The sequence below is a fragment of the Trichosurus vulpecula genome, chromosome 2 (genome assembly GCF_011100635.1).
Source record: "Trichosurus vulpecula isolate mTriVul1 chromosome 2, mTriVul1.pri, whole genome shotgun sequence".
NCBI lineage: Eukaryota > Metazoa > Chordata > Mammalia > Diprotodontia > Phalangeridae > Trichosurus > Trichosurus vulpecula.
The window spans coordinates 391,839,086-391,858,008 of NC_050574.1; the positions used below are offsets into that span (position 1 = coordinate 391,839,086).

Below are 18,923 nucleotides of genomic sequence, written 5' to 3' on the forward strand. Positions count from 1 at the left end.
AGTTTTCTGGGCTTATATTTTATATCATAGTTTATGATAATTCTGTTTCAGTTGTGCTATTGTGAATTTACCTTGTTCTTTTGTTGTTGTTGCTTTGTATTTCTTTTTCCTTGGACAAGTTAGTTAATATTTTATTGATTTTGTTAGTTTTGGTAAGAAAAAATGTTCTTAATTTTGTTTGTCAGGGATTTCCCTACCCTCCAATTTCATGTTACTCTTTTTCTCTGAATTTTAAGAATTTTTTCTCCTATGGTTGTTTAGAAATTGAATTATTTTTAATCTCATTAATTGCAAGCTTTCCCATTCTTGCTTTTTTCTATTTTGTTAATACATCTTTGCAAGATATACAATTCCTTCTGAGAATTGCTTTGTCTCAGGGGTGGGGAACCTGTGGCCTTGAGGCCACATGTGGCCCTCTAAATCCTCAAGTGAGGCCCTTTGACTGAATCCAAACTTCAACAGAACAAATCTCCTTGGATTTATTTGTATTTAGTAAAAGGCCTGCACTTGAGGTTGTAGAGACCATATGTGACCTCGAGGACACAGGTTCCCCATCTCTGCTTTAGCTGAATCCCATGAGTTTTGATTTTCTGTCCCACTTTTAGCATTATTTAACCTAATAACTTTTTTTTCTATATTTGTTCTTTGACCCATCAGTTATTCAAAATGTCACCACATTGTCTGTTTTAGATTTTTATCTTTTTTATATTTTCTTTATTCAATATTTTTATTATTTTATGATTAGTAAATGCTGTCATTATTATTTCTAACATTAAAGTATATGTATTCTTTATTATTCTCATTTCGAAGTTCCCATTGTCTATCAGAAAGTGGGCATAGATGTTGCAATCTCATACTATTTACCAAGATAACCTTGAAATGGATACTTGCTTTAGACATAAAGGCTGATGTCATAAGCAAATGAGGGGAGCATAGAAAAAATACCTCTCAAATCTATGGATAAGGGTAGAGTTCAAGACCAAAGAAGAGATAGAGAAGACCAAAGGAGGTAAAATGGTTAATTGTGATGATATAAACATTTTAAGAATTGTACAAACAACACAATGCATTACAAATTAGAAGGAAAGCAGAAAGCTGGGGAAATAATCTACAGTGAGTTTCTCTGATAATGGTCCCATTTCTCAAATATTTGGCTCATGTTGAGCCAAACTTATAAAAATGAAAGCCAGGCAAAAATTAATAAATGGTGAAACTATATGAACAGACAGTTTTCAGAACAAGAAAATCAAAGCTATCAATAGTCATACAAAATGCTTTAAATCACTAATAATGACAGAAATACAAAGTAAAGCAACTCTGATGTGTACTGCTTCACCCACATCAGATTGACTAAAATAAAAGAAAATGAAAATGACAACTGCTGGGGAGGGGGAGGTGAAAAAATAGGCAAGAGTAATGGTGTTGCTGGAGTTGTGAACTGGTCCAACTATTCTGGAGAGCAATTTGGAATCATACCCATAGGACTATAAAACTGCATAGCCTTTGACCCAGAAATACCACAACTAGGTCTATACTCCAAAGAGACTAAAGAGAAAGAAAAAGAACCCTTGTGTACAAACATATTTGGCTGAACAAGTTGTGGTACATGATTATGATGGAATACTAGTATAATGTAAGAAATTATGAAGAGAATGATTTCAGAAAAAACTTGGGAAGACTTATATGAACTGATGCAAAGTGAAGTGAGCAGAATAAGAACACTGTATGTAGTAACTGCGATATTATGATATTCAACTGTGAAATACTCTAGCTGCTCTTATCAGTACAATGATTCTCAGTTCCAAAGGACTCATGATTAAAAATGTTGCTCGCTTTCAGAGAACTGATGAATTCACAGTGCATATTGAAGCATACTTTTTCCACTTTCTTTTTTTCCTTGCTTTTTCTTTCTAACATGATTAATGTGCAAATATACTTTGCTTCGCTTAATATATAATTGGTGTCATCTTTCTTGCCTTCTCAATGGGTGATGGAGAGAAGGAATGAATTTGGAAGTGAAAATTAAAAATAGTTGACTGTTATTTCCAAAAACAAATCATTGAAGTTTATATTTTCCTTCTTGTTTATCTTTCTTTCAGATTTGTCTGATTTGGAGAGAATATTAAAATCTTGTGTCAATGTTATTAATTTATTAATTGTTATTATTAATTTATTTTTGTCATTTATCTGACTTCTGTTGAGTTCTTATTCCTTATCCCTTTTTACACATATAGATTTAATATTCTTATTTTTATTACCTATGGTAAATATACCTTTGAACAATTTTTGTCATCAAATTTGTGTTTCCTCACTAATATTACAATTGTAAACCCTACTTTTATGTGGTTGCTTGAACTATAATATATTTGAATTCTTCCCATCATTTCCACTTTTAATTCTTCAAATAAATTTTTATATACTACAAATTTTGGAGCTTTTTGCTTATTTATTCTATTCCTCCTTTTTTTTACTTTATTAGAGAATTTAATTAATTTATATTTCATATTATAACTATTATTTGTGTTTTTTTTCTACAAATATGCATATACATATAAACATATTACCTCCCCTTTAAAAAGCACTTACTCACAATGGATCATTTTGCTTCTAATTATCTGGAGATGATTGCTTGTCACTTCCACCAACCACTCTTTTTCTTTTAGGGGGAGTGATTTTATTTATTTTATTTGGAACTTAAGAAATAAAACAAGCATTTCCATAACAGAATAGAAAAAAAAGATGATTGTATATGAAACCACAAATCTATTATGTACAACTTGCTATTCCTTTTAAATATACAATAAAATCATCATGTAACTTTTTTTCTTCTCATCCCCTCCCACCCTAGAGATGGCTACAAGTAGACACAAATATGTGTGTATGTATGAGTCTGTATATATGTAAAACCATTCTATACATACTTTTATTTATCAAGTCTTTCTCTGGATGCAGAGAGCATCTCTCTTCGTTTGTCTTATCCTTCTTTTAATTACTATGCCTAATCCCAGGTTCTTTATTTGCTTTTATTGTTATTTTTTCCTCTCTTTTGTTTGTTTTCATTTTCCTTTTCCTAACTCAGGTAAGAGTGCAATTACAGTGAGATGGCTCTTTTCTTCAACTGTTTGTTCATTTCTCCTCTTCACTCAAGTTTTGTCCAACTTTATCAATTTCTGCTGTTTTTTTCCCCCTGTGGTGTCCTTGGGATAAATGTCCATCTTACCACCAGTCTTGTCCTTTCTGAAGGCCTAGTACAGTTGCTGTCTTCTCCTAGCTTTTATGGCAGGTCCTCCATTTTTTCAAACCACTGAGATTGGATGAGGTCTGTAAACTTCAAGAAGTGAGGGGGTTGAATTGCGACAGTAATGTAAGGATGTTGTAGTTAGGGTAATTTTTAGCTTTTTAAGTCCTACCCTCCTGGGTTCCATCTTCTTCTCTTGATATTGATTCTGAAGGCATTGACAGGATGACATTTAGTATATTGCTGGGGAAGGGGGAATTCTCTGAGAAGCATTTACAATAAATTGGATTTCTTTTCCATCTTGATTTCACTCTGCTGCTGGCTGCCTGTTTACTTCTGTAGAGTATTAGGATATTTAAACCATATCTGAACAACTGTCTTCTTCATGTCTTCTTCAAACTTTTGACTCTTGAGATCCACTGTCTTTCATGGCTACCCCCTTTCCTTATCCTGGACCTTAATCCCACATATGAAGCTTTCTCTATACACAGGTCAAACAAGGGCAACTCTGAGATTGAAACTGTTTAATTTGAAGTTGTGGACTCATGTTTGTGGGAAAATTTGTTTTACTTGACTGTGCATATTTGTTTTTAATTTAAAATGGTTTAAATTTTCTTCCTTCTCTCCATTCCTCCCATCTTCCATCCTCCTATCTTCCTTCCTCCCTTCTTTCTTCCTCTTTCCCTCCCTCCCTCCCTGCCTTCTTTCCTTCCTTCCATTTTCTTTTTTTTAAATTATTATTTCTTTACTTAATATTTTTAGTTTTCAGCATTGATTTCCACAAGAATTTGAATTACAAATTTTCTCCCCAGTTCTACCCTCCCCCCACTCCAAGATGGCATATATTCTGATTGCCCCATTTCCCAGTCAGCCCTCCCTTCTGTCACCCCACTCCCCACCCATCCATTCCCTTTTCCCTTACTTTCTTGTAGGGCAAGATAGATTTCTATGCCCCATTGCCTGTATATCTTATTTCCCAGTTGCATACAAAAACTTTTTTTTGAACATCTGCTTTTAAAACTTTGAGTTCCAAATTCTCTCCCCTCTTCCCTCCTCACCCACCCTCCCTAAGAAGGCAAGCAATTCAATATTGGCTTATGTGTATCATTATGCAAAACCATTCCACAATACTCATGTTGTGAAAGACTAACTATATTTTGCTCCTTCCTATCCTACCCCCTTTATTCAATTTTCACCCTTGACCCTATCCCTTTTAGAAAGTGTTTGTTTTGATTACCTCCTCCCCCAACTTCCCTCCCTTCTATTGTCTCTCCTTTTTATCTCCTTCCTCCTTCTTTCATGTGGGGTAAGATACCCAATTGAGTGTGTACGTTATTCTCTTCTCAGGTGAAATCTGATGAGAGCAAAATTCACTCATTCCCCCTCACCTGCCCCCTCTTCATTCCTACAGAACTGCTTTTTCTTGCCACTTTTATGTGACATAATTTACCCCCTTCTATCTCTCCCTTTCTCTGTCTCTCAATATATTCCTCTCTCATCCCTTAATTTGATTTTATTTTTTTAGGTATCATCCCTTCATATTCAACTTACCCTGTACCTTCTGTCTATATATATATATACATATATATGCACACATATATGAATATGCATATATACATACATATATGTATATATATATATATATATATATATATACATACATATATGAATATGTATGTATATATATATATGTGTGTGTATCCCTTCATCTACCCTAATGTTGAGTTCTCATGAATTATACACATCATCTTTCCATATAGGAATGTAAACAAAATGGTTCAACTTTAGTAAGTCCCTTATGATTTCTCTTTCTTGTTTACCAATTCATGCTTCTCTTGATTCTTGTGTTTCAAAGTCAAATTTTCTATACAGCTTTGGTCTTTTCACTGAGAAAGCTTGAAAGTCCTCTATTTTGTTGAAAATCCATATTTTGCCTTGGAGCATTATATTCAGTTTTTCTGGGTCTGTGATTCTTGGTTTTAATCCTAGCTCCATTGACCTCTGAGAATATCATATTCCAAGCCTTTCAATTCCTTAATATAGAAGCTGCTAGATCTTGTATTATTCTGATTGTGTTTCCACAATACTCAAATTGTTTCTTTCTGGCTTCTTGCAATATTTTCTCCTTGATCTGGGAGCTCTGAAATTTGGCAACAATCTTCCTAGGAGTTTTCTTTTTGGGATCTTTTTGAGGAGGTGATCGGTGGATTCTTTCAATTTCTATTTTACCCTTTGGCTCTAGAACAGCAGGGCAGTTTTTGTTGATAATTTCTTGAAAGATGATACCTAGGCTCTTTTTTGATCATGGCTTTCAGGTAGTCCAATAATTTTTAAATTATTTCTCCTGGATCTATTTTCCAGGACAGTGCTTTTTCCAATGAGATATTTCACATTGTCTTCCATTTTTTCATTCCTTTGGTTCTGTTGTATAATATCTTGATTTCTCATAAAGTCACTAGCTTCTACTTGCTCCAATTTAATTTTTAAGGTAGTTTTTTTCTTCAATGGTCTTTTGGACCTCCTTTTCCATTTGGCTAATTCTGCCTTTTGAGGCATTCTTCTCCTCATTGACTTTTTGGAGCTCTTTTGCCATTTGAGTTAGTCTATTTTTAAGGTGTTATTTTCTTCAGTATTTTTGGGGTCTCCTTTAGGAAATCATTGACTTATTTTTCATGGTTTTCTCACATCACTCTCATTTCTTTTCCCAATTTTCCTCTACTTCTCTAACTTGCTTTTCAAAATCATTTTTGAGCTCTTCCATGGCCTGAGACCAATTCATATTTTTCTTGGAGGCTTTCGATGTAGGTTGTTTGACTGTGTTGACTTCTTCCGGCTGTATGTTTTGGTCTTCTTTGTCCCCCAAAAAAGATTCCAAAGTCTGAGTCTGAGTCTGAATCTATTTTCACTGCTTGTTTGTGTTCCCAGCCAACTAGTTGACCCTTGAATTTTTGATCAGGGTATGACTGCTTGTAGAGTAGAGAGTAGTTTGTCCTGAGCTTGAAGGGCTTTGCTGTTGTTTTCAGAGTTTTTTCTACACAGCAAGCTCTCCTACACCAGTGCTCCTTCTCCCCCAAGGACCACCAACCCACATTGCAACCTAGATCTGAGCAGGCTCTGCATTCCCTCTCTGATCTGCCACTTAATCCCTCCCCCTGGGTGGGCCTGGGGCCAAAAGCAACTGTAGCTGTAGTTCTGGAAGCAGCCTCAGAGCTGCACCACCTCCATTGCCCCCAAGGCAGCGGCCAAACCTTGAACTCCTTTCACTCTGTCTCCATGGTTTTTCCCATTAATGTTCTCTGTTGTCTTTGGTGTTTGTGGGTTGGGAAATCTGGTAACACTCACAGCTCACTGATTCAGGGCCCTATGGCCTGTTCCGCCTGACTCCTGGTCTTGTTGGTCCGGGCACGGACCACGCTGGGCTCTGTTCTGCTCTGCTCCCAGTACAGTGCAATAGACCTTACCCAGTGACCATCCAGGCTTTCCTGGTCTAGCCCTGCTTCCCTCTGCTGTTTCGTGGGTTCTGCATTTCTAAAATTTGTTCAGAGCCAATTTTTATAGGTGTTTGGAGTTTTCTGGAGGAGAGCTTTAGGCAATTTCCTGCTTTCCAGCCGCCATCTTGCCTCCGCCCCACCCCTTTCCCTTTTTAAATAGAGGGGTGTAGTGGGAGTGAGAAAGAACAAAAGTCTGCTAATTGAAAAAAATAAAACAAAATATAGGTATTTAACAATCCACAGGTTTTGATTCCTCCTAGGAGAAGGAGTCAGGGCATAGAATCTTCACTGGGAGGTCAATTCTAAAGGTAGCCTACTAATACTGAAGCTGCTAAAAGAGGACACTGAGCCTGCATGTTTACTAGTCTTGAGTTGTGGGAGGAAGTGACAGGGTGGGAAAGGCAGAACTTCCTTCTGAGTTGGGACCAGGGATCTTCAAACACTGACAAGGAATTAGCTCCAAAAGTCAATGTCTAAAAGTGCAAGAGCCAGAAGGGAATTCAACATTACTTCCAAGCCAGAGAGGCCACAGGGTCTGTGTGGTGGCTTGTAGCAATGCCCTTGTATTAGTTGATGTTTGGGGGATGGTAGATAAATTGTTTCTGGAGCAAGTGGCTGGTGATTTGGTCTTTAGTCTGTAAGAATTAGTTTTGCACAGGTTCCTTCAGTTTGCTTTTTCCTATACTTATTGAATATGAAGCATTTCAAAACCAAAAACATTTAAATATGAAAATCCAAGAAGTGTTTGGAGAGAGGCAAATGTATAGAGAGAAAAAGAATATTTTGTTGTAGGGTAGATAGAGGGAAATGTTCCTCTTCACATAGCTGAATTTCTGAGTGGTGAATTTTGGGCTCTTTGCTTGTTTGTTTGATTCCAACTCAGTTTGATAAGTTTTAAATTTTCTCCCCCTCCCTCCCCATGATGGCCTGTAATCTGATATAGGCTCTATGTATACTGATTCCATCTCTTAAGATTTTAAGATTATATAATATAGTTAGCCACTGCAGCCAGGTTCATGTGCTGTTCCAAAGACATACATTACACGTATAGTCACCTCATCTATTCCTCCCCTCATTTTTCTATTTCTACCTTCTTTTCCTGTCTGTGTTTTTTCTTCTGTTTTAATGCTAGAAATTATTCAACTTCTACCAGTTTCCTAAAGCCTTAGCTGACCTCTACAACCTCTGAATAATTAATGTATCATTCATTGGGTTTCTAGGTCATGCAATAGATAGAACGCTGAATCTAGAGCCAGGAAAACCTAAAATCAAATCTGACCTTAGACACTTAATAGATGTATGCTTCAGGTGAAATCACTTAATTTCTGTAGCCTTCAGTTTCCTCAGCCGTAAAATGGGTTTAATAACATTTAACTCTTAGGGTTGTTGTGAGGATCAAATAAAATTATATTTGTAAAGCACTTAATGCTTTACACTGAGTACCTGGCACATAGTAGGTGCTTAAAATGCTTCCTTAAAAAATTCCTACTAATGTGAAAATATGTTTAATAAGAATGTATTTGTAGAGCCTATATCAGATTATGCACCATCTTGGGGAGGGAGGAGGGGAGGGAAGTGGAGAAAATTTAAAACTTATGGAAGTGAATGTTAAAAACTAAAAATAAATACATTTATTTTTTAATTCCTTCCTTTCTGATTTTTATGTTATGTTATTTTGTTTCATTTGTTTTCCTTTGCAGTTAGATATCTGATCTCCCTAACAAGATTTTTAGATTCTTGAAGGTGAGGGTTGTGTCTTTTTTCTTTATATTAGTCAAAACACTTTTATTATATAGTAACTATTAGCTAGATACTCTACAAGGCCTTGGGGATACAAAGAAAAAAATAAACAATCCAAGCACTTGGACTTTTATTCAACTGAGGAAGTGAGTGTATACTGTGTAAAGTAGGCACAAGGTCATTTTGGACAGGGAGAACATTAGTCACTGGGGCCAAGATGATAGGCTTTGTATAGTAATCAGTGTTTGAGCTGAGTTTTAAAGGAAGATAAAGAATCCTAAAAGATAGAAGTCAATGGGGTCTCTATTCTAGGCACAATGATGAGGAAGTTAGGATAACTAACACAAAAGCACAGCTATTGCAGTTGGAGTGGTGTTGTGTGTTAAGAATAGTGAGTGTGAAGGCCAGTTAGACTGTACCATAGAGAGTATGAAGAGGTATAATGTCTAATGAGGTGGACTGAAGTCAGGTTGTGAAAGCTTTTAAAACTAAGAAGGATTTCTATTTGATCTCAGAGGCAATGGTAAGCCATTGGGATTTTTTAACTAAGAGAATGATGTGGTCAAAATTATACTTTAGGAAAATCTCATTAGCAGCTCTGTTGGAGATGGACTAGAGTGAGGTGAGATTTCAGGTGAGGATGCTAATTAGGAGGCTATTGCAAAGTCCAAATACGAGCGGGTGATGGCCTGAACTTAAAAAAATTCTTTGAGTGTCACAAATATTTGCCAGTTTGTTTTATTCTTTTGTCCAAAAATGGTTACTGTATCCAGAAATATATTATGGATGTCTTGACAAGAAACATCTTGGGAACCCAAGTAATGATCTATTTTATTAGTCAATACCCAAGTTGTTTCTCTGCTTCACATTTAAGTAAGAAAAAAGTAAATTTGGCAAGTAAGAAGTGGTTTAAGGAGATATTGTTTGAGAATGAGATTTGGATTTCTAAACTAAGGGTTAAAATAGTGGAATTATGGGCTTTACAGAATTATAGGAATTACATGTCCATGGATAGACTAGATTTAATGAAGATAGATCACAGCATTTTGCCTGGAAAGTAATTAACTGAAAGTGAAGCAGGAAGGAGAAGACTGTTACTATATCTCCACTAAACCAGATTACAAGATAAGACTATCAATGCAGAAATAGTAATTCATAGGGCAGCTAGGTGGTACAATGGATAGAGTGCTGGGCCTTGAGTCAGGAGGACTCATCTTCCTAAGTTGAAACCTGGCCTCAGATATTTACTAGCCATGTATCCCTGGGCAAGTCACTCAATCCTATTTGCCTCAGTTTCCTCATCTGTAAAATGAGCTAGAGAAGAAAATGGTAAACACTCTAGTATCTTTGCAAAAAAACTCCAAATGAGGTCATAAGAAGTTGGGCATGACTAAACAACAACAGTAGTTCACATTAATTACTAGCCAAGAAAAGGGGTAGTTATAAAACTCTTTGACTAAGATGTTTATATACACATTATCAAAATACTACTAATAAACAAAATTAAGGTGAGATCTTTATTCAAGAACAAAAATTCAACTTTTTAGGTATCATTGAGGCTTGTTGAGATGTATTTCCTCACTAGAAAAAGATGATAGAAGGGTATTCATATAGAACATATTAGACAAAAGACAAGATTCTATAATAAGAACACATTCTCAAGTGAGAAAATCTGTGAACTGGAGGGGTGTAAGCATGATATATCAAGAAAGTGTGGCAGTGTAGGTATACTACCAACCATTGGGCAAAGTAGAAGAAATGAATAATAAGTTTGCCAAATAGATGACAAACCTGGCATTGAAGCATGGTATAATAGAGATAAGGCATTATTGTTACACTGAAATTTACTGTCCCTCTCTGATAAATACAAGATGGTAGATAAATTCTTAACTTTGATAATTTTTAATTAGATTCTTTAATTATTTTTAAAGCTTTGGGGACAATGAGGAGAATTGCTTTTCTGGATGTGCTCCTTATCAAAAAATAAGAACAAACTTGCAGGAAAAATTAAAAGTTTGGGAAGGATTGACCGGTACATGTTGGAATTTGTTAAATATAGGGAGAGAAGAACAAGGAATTGTTTAACTGAACCCCAGAGCACAAATTTCAAAGTTAATGAAAGAACTGAAATTAAAAAAAAAAAACCTCTTGGCCAAAAATTCTATGGAGAAGATAATTTCAAGGGGACAAAATAGTCTCAAGGACAAATTTTCAACAAAACTTCTTAACAATGAAATCTATCAAGATGGTTCTTTTCCCTTCCTTGTAGATCTTTAAGCAGAGGCTCCATGACCATGTCTTGTATGTCAGTGGAAATTCTTTTCAAATGTAGATTGGGTTAGATGGCTTCTGAGTTCCCTTCCAATCCTCAAATTCCATAATTCTGTGATTATGTATATAGAGCCATAGGTTTAGTACAAGGAGAGACCTTTGAGTTCAATCTCATCATTCTACACATAAGGAAAACATCTTTTCTGCCTGACCGTATTGCATAGTTTGTAGGATGGGAAGATTTCTGGCTGTTTCATAAGGACACAGCACAGCAGAGTACTCAGAAAACATTTAATGATTGACTCATTGACAGCTAATAATTGGTTCTAAATACCAGTCAAGATCATAAGACTTCTGAATTGGATGGAAGAAACACTCATCAGATGTGACTCACAAAACTTTGTCTAGAAGAGGGGTGGGAAATAGTTTTATTTGACAATGTTTAATCATATGTACAAGTTACAAAAAAAAAACCTTTTTACAGTATGTTTTCTAAGATGCTGACAGCTTTGAAGTGTACATTACTCAGGTCCACTGACAAAATCATAGTGAAAGTGTGGGCATTGATTTGTAATCTTTTTGTCATTTTTCAGTGAGGTCTTGAAACTCTGGACTGGAAGGGACAGAATTTAATATAAGAGAAATTTCCATGAACAGCTCAAAATTTTTAAGCGAGAAAAAAAATCAGTCACATAAGATGTGCATTTATGAACAATCAGTTATTTGGCAAAATTGTAGTGTGCTTATTGAAATAATTGCTAATACAGCCATTAGATCCTTTTACTTCCACAAAAATAATCACTTTAAAGGAAAAAGAGATTAAGGGGAACTGTTTGTCCCCTTTCTGTATGGAAAATTTTGTGATGGACACTTGCCTCTTATTCACTGTCGATTGCTAAGAGTTCTTTGTATCAGGAAATAATGTTTGAATCCTTCATTTCAGATGGTAATAAGCTGTTCTTACTTAGACTCCCACTATCTCAACAAATCTAAAACCTGGCTTACACCTAAGTAAGAACTTTTCCCTCCATCTGGTTCTGTCAATGAAACATAAGATCTGCAGGATTTCTCTAAGATCTCATGAATGAATTATATCTTAATACACATCTGAAGGAACAACCTGTTATAGATTTCCTGTTCTCTTTAAGCATATCCAAAAATGTGGAAAATGAATTTTCTGTCCTCAGAGTTCCAGATAAAATGCTGGCTAGAATTGGTTTTTACTATTTCAAATAATAGCATTTTCATTTATTTTGCACTATTCAGATTTTATCATATATTAATTGCAAACTTGCAACCTAGGTTATTTTTTCATTGAGGTTCTTTGTTAAGGAGGTATTGCACGTTACATATCTGTTGTGAATAATCATAATTTACTGACTGATCTAAATAGCCTAGATATCCATTGGCTTTCAGAATTTGCGATGAAAATTTGTCCATTCATAAATATTTTATTTTAACATTCTTTGGGGTTATGCCTAATAGAACATCCCTGAATAATGGAAGTAGATGATAACCCAAAAAGTAACAGAGGGGTATATATTGGGCATGAGCAGGGTGCAAGAAAGCTGAAATAAGGAATTATAATTATATGGTATAAAGGATGTCACCAAACAAATATGTGTTAGAAAAAAGTGATGGGCTAGTCATGTGGCAAAGGCAAAGTGTGGCCACTGGACAGTCTGTGTACTCCATAAGCATCTCCTATAACAGAATTCAAAGAAATCATCCAGGATGTTGTGTGGACCTCATGGCGTGAAATTATGGAAGGATGTGGGCAAGAATAGTACAAGATGGAAAGGCATAGCTGGGTTGCAACCTATATCATTAGATGGATTAGCTTTATCAGTGAGACCACTAATCCATCTGACTATTAGAAGAGAGAATGCAGAGGTTGATGACTGAGAATATGAGAATACTGTGGACCCTGGTCTCCAAAGTGAGAGTCCTCCACTTGGAGGTCTGTGGTATGACTCCAATGAGTGAATGATGAACCAGTTAGAGAGCATGATGAGAGGTCATATTTGGCCAGAGGTGTGCTTGTAAATGTTTGATAACTAGCTGTCAGAGGGGAGTGTGGTAGAAAACCTATGCTCAAGATACTTTTATTTTTAATCTGTGTTAAGATTTTCTCCATGACTTTAATTCCAGATAATCAACAAAATAATAAAAACAAGGCCTATTTTGTAGTGTTTGATGATTTCTAAAGGGTAGATTTCTCACACTGAAAATTTTACAGTTGATTTTCCTGGGTTGATATGGGCTGGCTCCAGAACACCCCTGCATTTGATCCTTTCTGACAGCTAAGCCTGTGTTTGTCTCTAATGCAAACAATCCAACACTTTATCAATTATAGCCCAACAGTATCCCACTCCAGACCACTCTATCTCACTCCCATGTGGGAAAAGTTCCTAACTTCTCACTTGGGCAGTGATTTTGGGCAAATAGAGCAACTGATAAAACTTCTTTTTTGTTGTTTTAATGGGATATGTGAAAAAAAATTCTTGGAGGCCATTGTTATTGGTCATGTCATATGAAAATTATTTGAGGAGTAAGGGATGTTTAGCCTGGAGAAGAGAACCTTGTTTGTGTTGTTGATGGGGGAAGCATGATGTCTGCCTTTAAACGTTTGAAGCATTAGACTTTTTCTTTTTCTAGAGGGAGAAGGGAAAATAAAGGAATAAGCATTTATATAGACCATACTATGCACCAGGCACTATGCTAAGTGCTTTACAAATGTTGTCTAATTTACTCTTCCCAAAAACGCTGAGGTAGAATACTGTTATGATCCCTATTTTACAGTTGAGGAAACTAAGGCAAATAGAGATTATGTGACTTGCCCAGGGTCACAGCTAGTGTCTGAGGCTGGATTTGAACTTAAGGCTTCTTGCCTCTAGGCTTAGGCTGTATCCACTATGCTACCTAGATGCTTCTAGACAACTAAATTAGTCAGGAACAAAGGGTAAACAGTTGCAAAGGGGAGGATTTCAGATTGATATAAATTAAAAACTTCCTAATGATTAGAATGGTCCTCAAAGTAAAATATTTTACCTTGGGAAATGGTGAGTTCCCTATCATTAGAGGCCTTCTCAAGTGGTGGCTGGATAAGAAGTTGTCAGGGATTCAGGTACAGGTAACAGGACCTCTGAGGCATCTTCCAGCTCAGACAGTCTGTTATTTCTACATCACCTGGCTAATTAGTATGGAAGTACATAAAAACCCTCCTTTTTAGTTTTACTTCGGGACTTTTGTTCCTGAATGGTCCAGAAGAATTGTGACTTGGTTGCCCAACATATTTTATGCTATCAATCTCTTGTTCAAGATACCTATAAAAGTTAACAGAAATTTTCTTGGGGACAATGAGTCATGGCAGAGGGCTAGAGAGACAGTTACAGTTTGGATATCTCTCTCATCAAACTAGAAATATGACATTAGATTTAGGATAAATTAAATAAAATTGTTTCCGGAGGACTTGATCTTTAATCACAGGATGACATATTAATACTGTTTTTCCCCTCAATACTGGCATCACTAAATTTCTTCATTTCCTTTATTCCTGAAATAATTTACCAGATATTACCTGGTTTCACTTAATTTGTCTTATTGAAATACAAGTGCTACTTATTTCTCTAAGGAGACTCTTAAAATGGTACCATATACGATTTGAATTATGATTGCAATCTGGCTCCTATTGAATACACTCTCTTTCATGGCTACATTTAACAATAAAATGGGACATTTCAGGTGTTATTGGAAAGTTTGGCCTGATTGTAACATCTCTGTTCTACGCAGTATGCTAAATGGTACATTTTTTGTTTCCACAGTAAAACCAACAGTTATTGATGTTGACATTTACGTTAACAGCATTGGACCTGTGTCATCAATAAATATGGTAAGTGTCATGTTAATGATATTTCTTTATTTTCTTACCTGCTTCTGTTGGTGACAGTTTCTGCTTTTCAAAATGTGATAAATGTCTTGAGAAAAAGAAAAAAAGATGCTTTTGTTTGGTGTTGCATAATGTTGTTTAGAGGCTCATCCTACTACTGTGAAAATTCTTATTTCTTTCTTGAAACATACATGGGTGGAAAGTACCATTTGATAGTTAACAATGTTAGGCTGAATATTAAAAATAGTAGAATGCCATAAAAGTGAAGCTGGGGATGACAAAAAGATTTCATGTATTTCTGAAAGCTTGGTCTTAATGTTGGTCTGGTGAATAGGTAATATAATTATGTGAGGTTTTCTCTAACACTATACTGCTTATTTTTCTATTAAATAGTTACATGAGATGATTAGTAATTCCTAGGTCATTTGTTGCATTTGACTTCTTAACTTCTTGGCACAGGCATTTTACTGACTCATATTATAGTTTTCTAGCATGTCCTATCTATGATCTGGAGGGACATCTTTAGATTTTTCCAGTAGCTGGTGATGTTTCACCTTTTAGTCTGTCTCTGATATAGCAGTGGAAGGAATTATGTCATATCTTACAGTAAACTATACCCATAGACCTACCAACACAAGATCTTACAACCAAATTCTATTGGTTGTGATGGGGTTGCCATAAAGTAAAATTTTTTGTGCTCTAATCTCTTTTGCTCTTAAGGAAACATGTATTTATGAGAATTTAATACAAATTTAGATGTTTCATTTGATGTAGGTACAGATTGGATATTGGTATTTCCTTGGATATTGGTTATACATATATTCTGTTGAAATAGATAAATGTATTTGTAAACCTGGTTGTTGAGCTGGGCTCATGTGAACTCTGTAGCTTATTTGTGTTCACTATGGAGTTTTTCTAAGAAATATAATGGATATGAGAAATGGAAATTTTCAACGTACTGACTTTTGAGTGTATTTGCAATGTTATTCAACTGTTATGAAATATGCTCCTCTCTGATAACAGATAAGAATTCCCTCTCTCAGATGTTGCAATCAAAAGTTCCTTCAAGAAAACTCTTTCATAGGGAAAGGGACATGAAATTCAATACCATTGTTTTGTTTTTTCCCTCCATGCTGATTCATTTTGGTACATATTTGTATTGTAACAACAAATATGACTTGTGAGTAAAATCCTCTAAACAACCTATGATGTCAATTGAACAGTAGTGTTATAATCACAAAAGGTATACCTCTTTTTAGATAATAGAAGGCATTTTCTTTTAAAAGCTGTGTGTAAATACTTATTTACTTGAAGAATTTAAAGGAAAAATATTGTGAAATATTTTGTAACGTGAATTACCATTTCCCAATGTATTTGTTGAGTAATTAGTTAGCTTGATACCCCAGGCTTAGGCAACTTTGATGAACCCTGCATTTAGAAGGAATTAGCAAGAATGTTTCTGTAAAAAGGAAAGATTGCCCTATGGCTTTCTTATTCCTTAACAGAGTATCATGATTCCATCTCTTACTTGGGAGTACCTTGATCTGAGAAAAATATAAGCAGCATTTGAAAGCTGTTTTTTTGTAATCTGGTGAAACCTTAGCTAACCAAACTCTAACTAATCTGAGCCTTGAAACAAATGGATTTTCCCCCCAGGTTAAACTTTTAGGAGAAAGAAATTATTGATGACTATTTACAAGAAATTGTTCAAACAAAAAAATACTCTCAAGGTTTTCTTTATGTCAATATAAATTTAGTTCAATCTCCTATACCATATAGATTTTTATCTATAATACTATACAATGATAATTCGATCTTAGAGCATTGATCTCAAAGCACTGCAAATTCTTGAATCATCAAATTAAGTGATCTTTATTGGTATCAAAAAAGACATATATATCAAGTGCCTCCTATGTACTAGGCACAATGCTATATATAGGCCCTGAATATGCAAAGACAAAAACAAAGAAAGAAACAATCCCTGCCTACAAAGAGCTGCTTTCTATTTGGGGATACAATTAAACTAAGTGTGTTATCTTGGTGGTTCCATTGATCAGTTTCAAATTACAAGATGCTGGAAATAATTTAAATGAATAATATGGAAGACTGGAAATGTTTCTTGAGGGGTGCATATGATCAGTTGGAAATAGGCATCCATAGCATCTGCTATCCTTGAAGTAAGTAGTAGCTCCATTTATTAGCCCAATCAACCCCCAAGTCTTTTTGGTATATTTCAGTCCTTCATAAGCAAAGACATGTGGCTTCAAGTAGGATATCACTAAGCCAGCAAAATGTGTCCCTGCTACATAGCCATTTTGATATGTTTTAGATATCATCCCTTCATATTCAACTCACCCTGTGCCCTCTGTCAAAATGTGTATATATATATATATATACATATATATATATATATATATATATATATATATATATATATATATATATATATATATACACATATACATACACACACATATTTATATTCCCTTCAGCTACCCGTAATACTGAGAAAGGTCTCATGAATTACACACATCATCTTTCCATGTAGGAATTTAAACAAAACAGTTCAACTTTAGTAAATCCCTTCTGATTTCTCTTTCTTGTTTACCTTTTCATGCTTCTCTTGGTTCTTGTGTTTGAAAGTCAGATTTTCTATACAGCTCTGGTCTTTTCACTGACAAAGCTTGAAAGTCCTCTATTTTGTTGAAAATCCTTATTTTGCCTTGGAGCATGATACTCAGTTTTGCTGGGTAGGTGATTCTTGGTTTTAATCCTAGCTCCATTGACCTCCAGAATATCATATTCCAAGCCCTTTAATCCCTTAATGTAGAAGCTGCTAGATCTTCTGTTATCCTGATTGTGTTTCCACAATACTCAAATTGGTTCTTTCTGGCTGCTTGCAGTATTTTCTCCTTGATCTGGGAGCTCTGGAATTTGGCAACAATCTTCCTAGGAGTTTTCTTTTTGTGATCTTTTTCAGGATGTGATTGGTGGATTCTTTCAATTTCTGTTTTACCCTCTGGCTCTAGAATAGCAGGGCAGTTTTCGTTGATAATTCCTTGAAAGATGATATCTAGGCTCATTTTTGATCATGGCTTTCAGGTAGTCTAATAATTTTTAATATATCTCTCCTGGATGTATTTTCCAGGTCAGGAGCTTTTCCAATGAGATATTTCACATTGTCTTCCATTTTTTTTTCATTCTTTTGGTTCTGTTTTACAATATCTTGCTTTCTCATAAAGTCACTAGCTTCCACTTGCTCCAATCTAATTTTTAAGGTAGTATTTTCTTCAGTGGTCTTTTGGACCTCTTTTTTCCATTTGTGTAATTCTGCCTTTCAGGGCATTCTTCTCCTCATTGGCTTTTTGGAGCTTTTTTGCCATTTGAGTTAGTCTGTTTTTTAAGGTATTATTTTCTTCAGTATTTTTTGGGTCTCCCTTTGCAAGTCATTGACATGTTTTTCATGGTTTTCTCACATCACTCTCATTTCTCTTCCCAGTTTTTCCTCTACTTCTCTAACTTGCTTTTCCAAATCCTTTTTGAACTCTTCCATGGCCTGAAAGCAGTTCGTGTTTTTCTTGGAGGTTTTAATGTAGGCTTTTTGACTTCTTCTGGATGTATGTTTTGGTCTTCTTTGTCACCAAAGAAAGATTCCAAAGTCTGAGACTGAATCTGCATCCATTTTCGCTGCCTGTTCATGTTCCCAGCCAACTACTCGACCCTTGAGTTTTTGTTGGGGTATGACTTCTTGTAGAGTAGAGAGTACTTTGACTCAAGCTTGAGGGGCTGCGCTGTTGTTTTCAGAGCTTTTTCTACACACCAAGCTCTGCCACACCAGCACTCCTCCCCCAAGAACCACCACCCCGGACTGCGACTCAGATCTAGGCAGGCTCTGCACACCCTCTCTGTTCTGCCACTTAATTCCTTCCATCAGGTGTGCTTGGAGCAGGAAGCAAATACAGCTGTAGTCCTCAGAGCCGCACCACCTCTGCTGCCCTGGGGTGGTGGCCGAACCACGAACTCTTTTCACTCTGTCCCCTGCAATTTTTTTCCCACTAAGCTTCTCTGTTGTATTTGGTGTTTGTGGGTTGAAAAGTCTGGTAACCGCTGCAGCTCACTGATCCAGGATTCTAGGGCCTGTTCTACCTGGCTCCCATTCTTGTTGGCGCTGGTGTGGCAGCTGCTAGGCTCTGCTTTGCTCCGCTCCCAGCTCCATGTGATAGACCTTGCCCAGTGACCATCCAGGCTGTCCTGGGCTGGAGCCCTGCTCCCCCTTGCTATTTTTTGGGTTCTG

At 35.9% G+C, this 18,923-nt stretch overlaps 1 protein-coding gene across 1 annotated transcript in view; it reads left to right on the forward strand.

The window, feature by feature from the left end:
* GABRG3 (gamma-aminobutyric acid type A receptor subunit gamma3) overlaps window positions 1-18,923 on the forward strand; it is an 882,331-nt gene that overhangs the window by 36,968 nt on the left and 826,440 nt on the right. The window contains exon 3 of the mRNA XM_036745031.1: window positions 14,565-14,632. Coding sequence (XP_036600926.1) covers window positions 14,565-14,632 — 68 coding nt within the window. The remainder of the gene's footprint in view (window positions 1-14,564; window positions 14,633-18,923) is intronic.